This window comes from Cetorhinus maximus, unplaced genomic scaffold (genome assembly GCF_964194155.1).
Source record: "Cetorhinus maximus unplaced genomic scaffold, sCetMax3.hap1.1 HAP1_SCAFFOLD_4698, whole genome shotgun sequence".
Taxonomy (NCBI): domain Eukaryota; kingdom Metazoa; phylum Chordata; class Chondrichthyes; order Lamniformes; family Cetorhinidae; genus Cetorhinus; species Cetorhinus maximus.
In genome coordinates, this window is record NW_027600599.1 from 3,214 (window position 1) to 12,771 (window position 9,558).

At 40.2% G+C, this 9,558-nt stretch overlaps 1 protein-coding gene across 2 annotated transcripts; it reads right to left on the bottom strand.

Moving 5' to 3' along the window:
• Nucleotides 1–1,840: 1,840 nt before the first annotated feature.
• Nucleotides 1,841–7,917, bottom strand: LOC144678572 (cell cycle progression protein 1-like). Of its 2 annotated transcripts, none has more exons than XM_078538317.1 (2): nucleotides 7,600–7,917; nucleotides 1,841–3,615 (listed from the first exon to the last, which is right to left on the bottom strand). In XM_078538317.1, exons 1-2 carry the CDS (start codon nucleotides 7,651–7,653, stop codon nucleotides 2,164–2,166), a joined length of 1,506 nt encoding a protein of 501 aa, XP_078394443.1. In that variant the 5' UTR covers nucleotides 7,654–7,917; the 3' UTR covers nucleotides 1,841–2,163. The 2 variants fall into 2 exon arrangements, with proteins under 2 accessions (XP_078394443.1, XP_078394444.1); XM_078538318.1 differs by lacking the exon at nucleotides 7,600–7,917 and adding an exon at nucleotides 5,158–5,330.
• Nucleotides 7,918–9,558: the final 1,641 nt, after the last annotated feature.

The window sequence follows — 9,558 nt, forward strand, 5'->3', positions numbered from 1 at the left end:
AAACTTTATAAAAGTCCTCTGACTATCCTCCCAATGCAGTGATATGAATAATTTAACCAGCGTCTTTAACTGGCTGACAGGTCTCAGCATGGATACAGAAAGCTCCATCCTTCTCGCTCACCTCCGACAGATCTACTCAAACTGAGATGTGTTTGAAATGTCAATATTTAACTGTTTTAATCTCGCGCCAATACTTAAGGCACAAACTGCTAGAGTTGCGTGCTCCACCCTAATACCATTTGCAGAACCCAGAAGTGTTCAGCACACTAACCGAATCCGCAGTGCAACAGCGGCTCAGAACTGGTTCCACCTTGTTGGCCCAGCCTGGGTCTGTCCCTGTTGGTGAGCTTGCTCACTTTCGCTGTGTAACCTCAAATTTTGGGCACGTTTACCAATCAGAGATTTTCTAAGCATTGAGTGAGGTGAATTATATTGTTTCAGAAATGTGTATTTTTTCCAAGATAATGCAGGGAAACAATTCTATCAACTTGAACTTATGTTTATGTCATCAATTTGTTCATTTTTTTCCTGGCAACAAGAGCAAGGAGGGATCAAAGTGAACCCTTTGCCTTTTAAAATCTCCCGGATTGCTTTTAAAAGCCACAAATCCGGTAGACTCCCGGCCAGTCCAGGAGGGTTGGCAACCCTATTATAGAGCGAAAGATCTATTGCTGTGCCTGTGGTTTGCCAATGGGAAAAGAGGCTGAGAGAGTGACCTGGTATGTCTATTTTAATGACTATATTTTCTGCAAAAATCTTAGACTTATTTTTAAATTCCTATTATTACTTGAATGTAAACCACTTCTTGCACACATTATAGAACTTCAAAAATAACAGGAAATACTGGAAAACACTCACCAGATAAGTCAGTATCTGTGTAGAGAGAAAAATTGAATAGACGGGATGGCCTGAAATGTTAACTTGATTTTTCTCTCTCCATAGACACTGCCTGACCTGTTGAGAGAGATATTCAGCCAAGTCTTCAGGTCAACAACGGTTTGATGAAGGTCATTGACCTGAAATGTTAACTTGGTTTCTGTCTACAATAGATGTTGCCTAACATACCAAATATTTCCCAGCATTTTCTGACTTTATTTCAGATTTTCAGCATCTGCAGAATTTTATTTTTTAGAGCTTCTAACTTATTGCCTTGTTCTATTAGAGCCTTGTGAACTAAGAGGACAGTAACAAATACAGTTACAACCATGCTTTGGGCCATATGCAAATTGCAAGAGCAGGAGCAACTAAAATGTACGTCAGAAAATGTAAACATCGGACAAAAAAAAATGCACAGTCCTCACGTTCGCCCATGTGGTCCACCAGCAGTGATCACTAAACAGTGATTAGGAATGGGAACCCCGATTGACATATCCAAGAATGCTAAGACCAACTGCAGTGTTCATAAAGCTGCCCATGCTGAGATCAGCTAACTCAGCACAAATCTGGGACTGAACCTCTGACCTACCCAGTTTGCATGGCCGAAACAATCACTAGGTAAACTTACTGGGCCACTGGGGTACAAATCAAACCATTGTAAAACAAGCCTGATTCACATCCCATCAGATCAGACATTTTTATAGTTTTTTTAAAATTCGTGGGATCTGGGCATCACTGGCTAGGCAATCATTTATTGCCCACCCCTAATGGCCCTTGAGAAGGTGGTGGTGAGCTGCCTTCTTGAACCACTGCAGTCCATGTGATGTGGGTACACCCACAATGCTGTTAGAGAGGGAGTTCCAGGATTTTGACCCAGCAGCTGTGAAGTATCAGCCAACGCCTACACTAGAAGAATCTATCTTATCTGTTTAAAACTGCCATATGGATTAACGGAATTCATAAATGAGGAACAGTGTTTAGTAAATTTATTTCCAAGTACATCAAACATGTCTAACAAGTGGTACTCAACAGTTAACTATGAGATTTAAATCAACATCAAGTTCTCAATGGTTAGAATTGAGTAAATTCTTGAAAAAAATACAGAGATCCCAGAATAACGTTGACAATTACACTAAAAACACTAATTTCTATGTTAGCCTCTTAATTGCGTTGCTAGAATTCTTCATATCAAGCAAAAATAATTGTACCCTTTCAATCATGCCAGCAAAATAATTATAAAATCCTTACCCAGAAAAAAAAGGCAAACTTTGTTAAGATTTGATAAACTTACCTTGGGCCAAATCGATTGAAATAATTGTCACCAAAAAAGTGCTTATAGATGTATTCGTCTAGGTCATCAAATGGATCAATTTTGTCTTCTTGGCGCTCTGCAATATCTTCAAGGTAATCCTCAACATCATTGACAAAATCAGAGAATAACATTTGGTCATGTATAAAAAGGCCATTATGGAAGAATCGGTTTATAAATTTCTCCAGCTCACTCCAGCGTTGGAACTCAACCACCTCCTGTTGAAGGTAATTATGGAGAAGTTTATGGAAGTCCTCAACCTTGATGGGATCAAGGGCTTTATTAAAGAGGCTCAGCGATTCTTGACGGGCACATTCAAAGACACCAGAGCAACCCTTGGGGCTCCTGTAGTAGGTATGTTTTCCAAAATGATCATGTTCACTTGTACTCCTTTCAAAATTGAGAGGCTCCTTGGTGTACATTCTGTGAGGTTTCCTTGTATCACTGTACTGGAACTGCTCATGAGCCATTTCTCTGGGTTTATAATGACAGGAATCTTTGTATTCGTGAACATCATGCTGGTTTGTTCTACAAGGGTGTTCATTGTGGCGTTGCTGGAACCCTTGACGTCTGGTCTTTGCATCTTGCGCTTCTTCGCGTCTCTTATTTTTGTGAAATAAATTTTTTGCTGAGTTTTGGAAGTGTCGGAATGTGGATTTAACGGAATCAGAGAATTTCTTAAGGTTCTCCTTTACAGCTTCTTTTGCCAATTTAATTTTTTCTTTGTGATGACGCACAAACTCCTTAGTTGAGTTTTTCACAGCATCAAAACCATTCTTAAATGATCTTATAAAACTTTCTTTGGGTTGCTGTTTTTTACCCCTCTTGCCATAAAACCCCTGATTTGGCTGCCTGTCTTGCTTCTTTGAAGTTTTCTTAAATTCGGGATCATCCTTTTCTTCCTTAGCTTCAACATAAAGTCTTTCCCACAAGTCAGAGCGTTGCTGCTCAAAGTCCAATTTCTTCTCCAGTTCTGCAAGTCTAGATTGCAAACTTTCTGTATCTTTACCTTCTTGTGCTGTATCAGCTGAGGACTGAAGATGACTCAAAGAATCCAATTCCTTCCGCAGAGCATCAGTAATTTCCCTCTCTTTGTCCAATTCCTTTCTTAACATCTGAGCCTCAGTCACAAGGTTCCCCTTCTGTTGAAGAAAACTCTGTATCTGTTGCTTTTCCTCCTCCAGATGATCCTTTAGCTTCTGGTTTTCAGTGATGATTGTCTCTGCATCCATCCCCTTTCCTTCTAATGTCCTAATTTGTTCCCTCAACTTCCGAAGCTCATTTTGCAACAAGGATAGTGCTTTCTCTTCATGTTCCAGAGATTCCTTCATACGCTGGTTTTCTTTAGCAAGGGTTTGGTGACGTGACTCAACAGAAAGCTTCTCATCCACAGTCTGTTTTAAACGTGTTTCCAAGTTTTCTCCTTGTGACTAAACAAAGAAGAAATTTGTTAAATGTACATTTGTAAAATGTTACATTACCTTTACATAACACTTACGGTTTAATAACTAATCATATTGTAGAGCAACTCTGACCCAAGTTCTGATCTTTAATAAATTAAAATTTAGAATGCATTTGACGTAGACTACTTGGACTTCAGCAAGGCTTTTGGTAAGGTCCTGCATGGGAGACTGATAACAAAGGCAAGAACTCTAAGGCAAATTGGATCCAGAGTCGGCTGAGTGGCAGGAAGCAGAGGGTAATGGTCGAGGGGTGTTTTTGTTACTGGATGCCTGTATTCACTGGGGTTCCACAGGGATCGGTGTTGGGCCCCTTGCTGTTTGTGTAATATGTAAACGATTTAGACTTGAATGTAGGAGGGTTGATCAGTAAGTTCACGGATGACATGAAAATTAGTGGGGTGGTAAAAAGTGAGGAGGATAGCCTTAGATTACAGGAGGATGTAGACGGGCTGGTCAGATGGGCTGATCAGTGGCAAATGGAATTTAATCCGGATAAGTGTGAGGTGATGCACTTGGGCAGGACAAACAAGGCACTGGAATACATGATGAATGGTAGGACCCTGGGAAGTACCAAGGATCAGAGGGACCTTGGTGTGCATGTCCACTGGTCCCTTAAGGTAGTGGGACAGGTAGAAAAGATGGTTAAGAAGGTATATGGGATACTTGCCTTTATTAGCTGAGGCACAGAATATATGAGCAGGGAGGTTATGCTGGAACTGTATAAAACGCTGGTTAGGCCACAGCTAGAGTACAGTGTAGTTCTGGAATCCACATTATAGGAAGGATGTGATTGCACTAGATAGAATGCAGAGGAGATTTACCAGGATGTTGCTGGGGCTGGAGAGTTTTAGTTATGAGGAGAGATTGGATAGACTGGGGTTATTTTCCCTGGAGCAGAGGAGATTGATGAGGGACATGATTGAGGTGTATAAAATTATGAGGGGCATAGGTAGGGTAAACAGGAAGGAACTTTTCCCCTTGGTGGTGGAATCAATAATCAGAGGACATAGATTTAAGATAAGGGCAGGATGTTTAGTGGGGATATGAAGAAGAATTTTTTCACCCAGAGGGTGGTGGGAATCTGGAACTCACTGCCTGAAAAGGTGGTAGAGGCAGAAACCCTCATAACATTTAAGAAGTATTTGGATATGCACTTGTGATGCCAAGGCATACAAGGCTATGAGCCTAGTGCTGGAAAATGGGATTAGAATAGTTAAGTACTTGTTTGATTGGCGCAGACTCGATGGGCCGAAGGGCCCTTTTTTGTGCTGTAGATCTCTATGACTCTTTGACTCTAATGTCAATGTATGGAGGAGGCAGCACAGTAATGTCAGCATAAGGTACTTACTGCCTATGAGTACAATACGCTACACTTCAAAATATTTTCATTTAACATTATAAACTCTTAGTGAGCTGTCCTTCTGTAGTTGAGCCGATGTTTGACGCAGAACATTTGGTAAAAATCATGGTATTGTGAACCCTTGAAGCAGATGAAGAAACACATCTTACGTTTTATAGTAGCTGTTTCTTTACAAAAACTCATCTGCAGTAGCTTCAAGTTGGAGGATGCAACTTCCAGTTTGCCTGGAAATTCCAATCTCGCTGTTTTCTGTAGCAACTCTGGTCAATAGTGGAGAAGCACGAGCACTTGGCCGTAAACCAGAAGATAACTTAAAAGTGTAACAACCACTAATAAATTACTTTTCCAGAGGGATTTGGGGACATTTTGGAGTTATCAACCTGGCTACTTCCTAGAATTTAAAAAACTGGACAAAGACTTTAAAAAGACTGAAGCTATATCTGCCTGTAACCCTAAACAAAAGGAACTTTCTGGAAACATCCAAGAAGCTGACACCTCGTTTCTCTGAAGAGACGCTAACTACCCGTGGATGCAGAGATCAAATTCAAAGGAAGTTATACAAAGGCCACCTACATTTCCTAAGCTAGGCTTGGCCAATGGAGACTACTAGTCTGCTAGGACAAAGGACCCCACAATCTCCTTTCAAATTCTTAATGGTTGAAACATTAACAATCTCAAGAATCCAAAGGAATATATATAATTTGTCAAAGCCAGACAGGTGGAAGTCATGTGACATGACCCCCTACCTGGAGGAACCAGTTACACTGCTTACTGTCCTGCCATTCAGTCTAACATTTTCCCTGTCGCAAGCAGCAGCTCAGAAGGGCTCTATCCAGGTTTGAATTCCTGCACCCCCTCCCCCCCCCCCCCCCCCCCCCCCCACAGACACTGTTTCTGCTGGAACATCTGAATTTCTGTACCAGCACCTACAAGACTTATTCATCTCTGCGTGCCTAGCCCATTACAGAAGTCACCTCTACTGGAAAAGTGAATTATGCAGCATCAGTCTTCAACCTGCTTACCTCTGTGAAGGAATACACCATTGGATTTTGATTCTGGACTCATATGAAACAAAAATTCTTTATTTTGTGGTCTTTGCTCTGTAAAGCTTTCTTTCTCTATCCCTCCTTTATTGTATGAATGCACTGGGGGCTATGAAGCAACACATCCCTCCAGCATTTTGAGTGTGTGCGAATAAACTAACCTTCTGAGTTTACCCTATCTCGAGTTTGTTGTGGGGTTATTAATAGAAATTGGATCACACCAAAGCTGAGGGGTTGGGAAATATGCCACCACTTATAAAGGGTGAAATCTAAATCAAAACACCTTTCTGTTTACGGATGGGTGGTGAGATGAGAAATCAGGGCTGTTTAAATAAAACCCCCACCTGTCCATAACAGGACAAACAGGTCACAAGATCAATCTGATTTGGTGAATTTCACAATGAATGGCACAAATGTCCGTTCATTCAGAAAGTGGTCTGTGGTATAAGGGTGAAGGATCTTACAGCACAACATTTGTAGAAGTGCAATTGATCTCCTTTTTGCTGTTAATGACACTGATTTGCAAATTCCTTTGAAAAGGGGCTTTGTCTTTCTGATTTTCCAAAGCTGACCTTGCCTCCTGATATCACCATATTGGTGCTACAGTTAAAATATTCTTTGAATTAGACAAAATAAAATTACAAAAATAAATATTTTAATAATAATGTGACCCAAGCAATTTCAGTTTTATATTTTGTAGATGTGAGAGAAAATAGAAGCATGTGAGACCAGGCAGGCCTGTTAAAGACAAATGTTGAATAGAGGTTGTGGAGGTTCGGGAAATAGTGACTGTGAAGAATCTAGTCTTCACAAACAAACACTGCAGTCAAATTCCATATTCAGTATGGCTCAAGATTCTAAAAGACAAGCAAACACTAACAAAGTATAGGCAAGAGACCAAATGACAGCCTACTGTACAGTAAACTTGTATAGTTTTGTTTTACGAAGAAAGTAAATTACAGATAAGTGTCCAAGAAGGCACAGATGGAATATATAAGAAAGGAAATAAAGATTAATTGGGTATATAATCTAAGAAGGCACAAGGATACTAAATGTCATCTAATTATTCATAAAAGAAGCAAGACATGAAAAGTACAGACTGGTTAACATACAAACTGTAATTGGGAAAATGCTGAAGAACATAATGGAGGATTATCCTTAGCCTACAGATCACAGGTGTTAGGAAGAAGCAATCATATGGATTCAGAAGCAATAGCGTACACAGTTTGTCAGAATTCTTTCAGAAGTAACCAAATAATGAATGACATTCATAAGAGGTTGGATTTTCTGGTCAGCGGCAAAGTGAATACTGAAGTTTTCAGACAGCAAACCAAGAAGTAAAAGTATTGTTTATCCTTCATTTTAATTACATTTTACCAAGAGTGAAATAAATGATTGAGACATACAAACAAGATTAGAAGCTGAAACATTGTAAGCTTTAAAATTTAAAAATGAGATTTTTTTTATGAAGAAACTTGACATTGCACAAATATAAAATTAGTTTTCTGGGCCAGAGAGGTTTTTCAGCAATAAATACAAACTTAGTACCTCATTAAACAAGATGTAACTTTCTCCATGGGTTTTGCAGTGAGGCAATGGCATAAAAAACCGTGGTATTGTCAGATCAGTGGTTTCTACATGATTGTATGTCTGGGTGGGCAGGGGGAGTGGGGGCTGGTCTTCAATAGTACACCCTATAGGAGAAGCATAGAATCACTGACAGCAACTTCCGGATTTCTGCTTTTAACTGCTTATGTGCAGACTCCAAAGGTTAGTCAGTTGCAAAGGGGTAATGATGGTGAAAGCCATCATTATTGCCACAGAATCCAGGCCAATATATATTATAATTTTCAGAAGGCATCAGATAAAATTGCACAGGTGAGACGTTTAGCGGTGATGCTCAAAAAAATGATAAATTAGTTAGCGGGTTGAAACTGGTTTGCGCAGTGAATGAACCAGAAGGTAATGATAACTGGGAGAAAAAGCTTTCTAGATGGTAGTAAACTGTGAAGCTCCACAAGGATCTGTACTAAGGCAAATGCTGCTTACACCATTCACGAGTGACTGAAAAAGAGAACCTCCTGCAATATTATTCCATTGTTTGATGATTCTAAGCTGAATAGGTAGGGGCTAATAGTTAAAATGATATGGAACAATTAAGCAGATGAACTAAGTAAGTGCAGATGGGTTTTAATGTAGGTAAGTAAATATAAGGTGATACGTTCTGAATGGAAGCAGAGATAGTGTTTGCAATGGAGTATCCCTTAGAGAAAAAGAGGGAAAGGGGAAAAATCGTGGTACAAAGAGTAATCATTCAATAAGTTCCTAGTCTGTAACAATAAAGCTAAACAAAATAATAAAAGATCTATCTCTAGGACATCTGACTACAAGTCAAAAAGGTTACTTCAACCTTGTACTGATCAATGGTGAAGCCACATTGAATTTTGGGCACCCTACCTTCAAAAAGACATTGACTTGTTGAAGAAGATTCAAAGAAGAGCAACAAGGGTAATTCCAGGACTAAGTGCTCTAGGTCAGAGCTAAACTAAGACACGGTCCTGGAAGATCCCCTCCAAGTCACACACCATCCTGAATTGGAAATATATTGTAGTTCCTTCATTGATGCTCAGTCAAAATCCTGGAACTCCTTAACAGCACCGAGGCATGCCTACACACCAAGGATTGCAGAGGTTCACTGCCATCTACTCAGGGGCAATTAGGGATGGCAATAAATGCTGGCCTTGCCAATGATGTCCACATGTCATGAAGGATTTTTTTTTAAAAAGGCACAAGTCTTCCCTACACTGAGAGGAAAAATTGGTGCATTTCTAAACTGGCTATTAGATTTTGACTGCTGAGCTAGAGAACTGAGGTTTAAAAACAGAGACACTAGAGAGTTATTAGTAATTCCCCCACCCCCAAAGTAATGGCTATGTGGAACAGACTCAAAGGAAAAGCACCTGAGGCTGAGATAATTATCTGGTAATTGGGTCAGGCATGCATCTTTTGAAGAGGAGATTGAAGGGCAGCTGTTTTGAAAGGCAGAGGAATAGTACTCAGTGCCTGAATCATTTAGCGTAGGGGTCAGGAAGGGGAGCTGAGTGGTCAAGAGTTTAGAAAAAATGGGGTCAAGGAAGCAGGAAGTGGATCTCCTTGACAAGATGAGCTTGGAAAGACCATGAGAGGTGATAGGAGAAAGACAGGAAGATGCATGATCGGGGCCAGATCCAAGGAGGGAGGTTCAGCTTGGTGGGCGAGGGAAAGGGAGGAAGCAGTAGAAGTAGTTGAACAGATGGTCTCAATGTTAGTATCAAAATAAGTCCATGAGTTCCTTGCACTTATTGTTGGAGGGGAGAATGAAGGTAGCAGGAGGATTTAAATAGATGGTTGCTAGTAGTGAAAAGAAGCCAGGGTTATTTTCTCTCTCCAGCATGAGCCTGGAACACTGGATATTTTTGGCAGATAAAAGTGAGGCCTTCAATAAGAGGTATTTAATTTGACCAATCA

Coding starts and splice junctions, on each gene's coding strand:
- LOC144678572 (XM_078538317.1), bottom strand. CDS start 7,653: ATGCCATTGCCTCACTGCAAAACCCATGGAGAAAGTTACATCTTGTTT. Junction 3,616..7,599: donor GTTACATCTTGTTTAATGAG/GTACTAAGTTTG, acceptor TTCTTTGTTTAG/TCACAAGGAGAAAACTTGGA.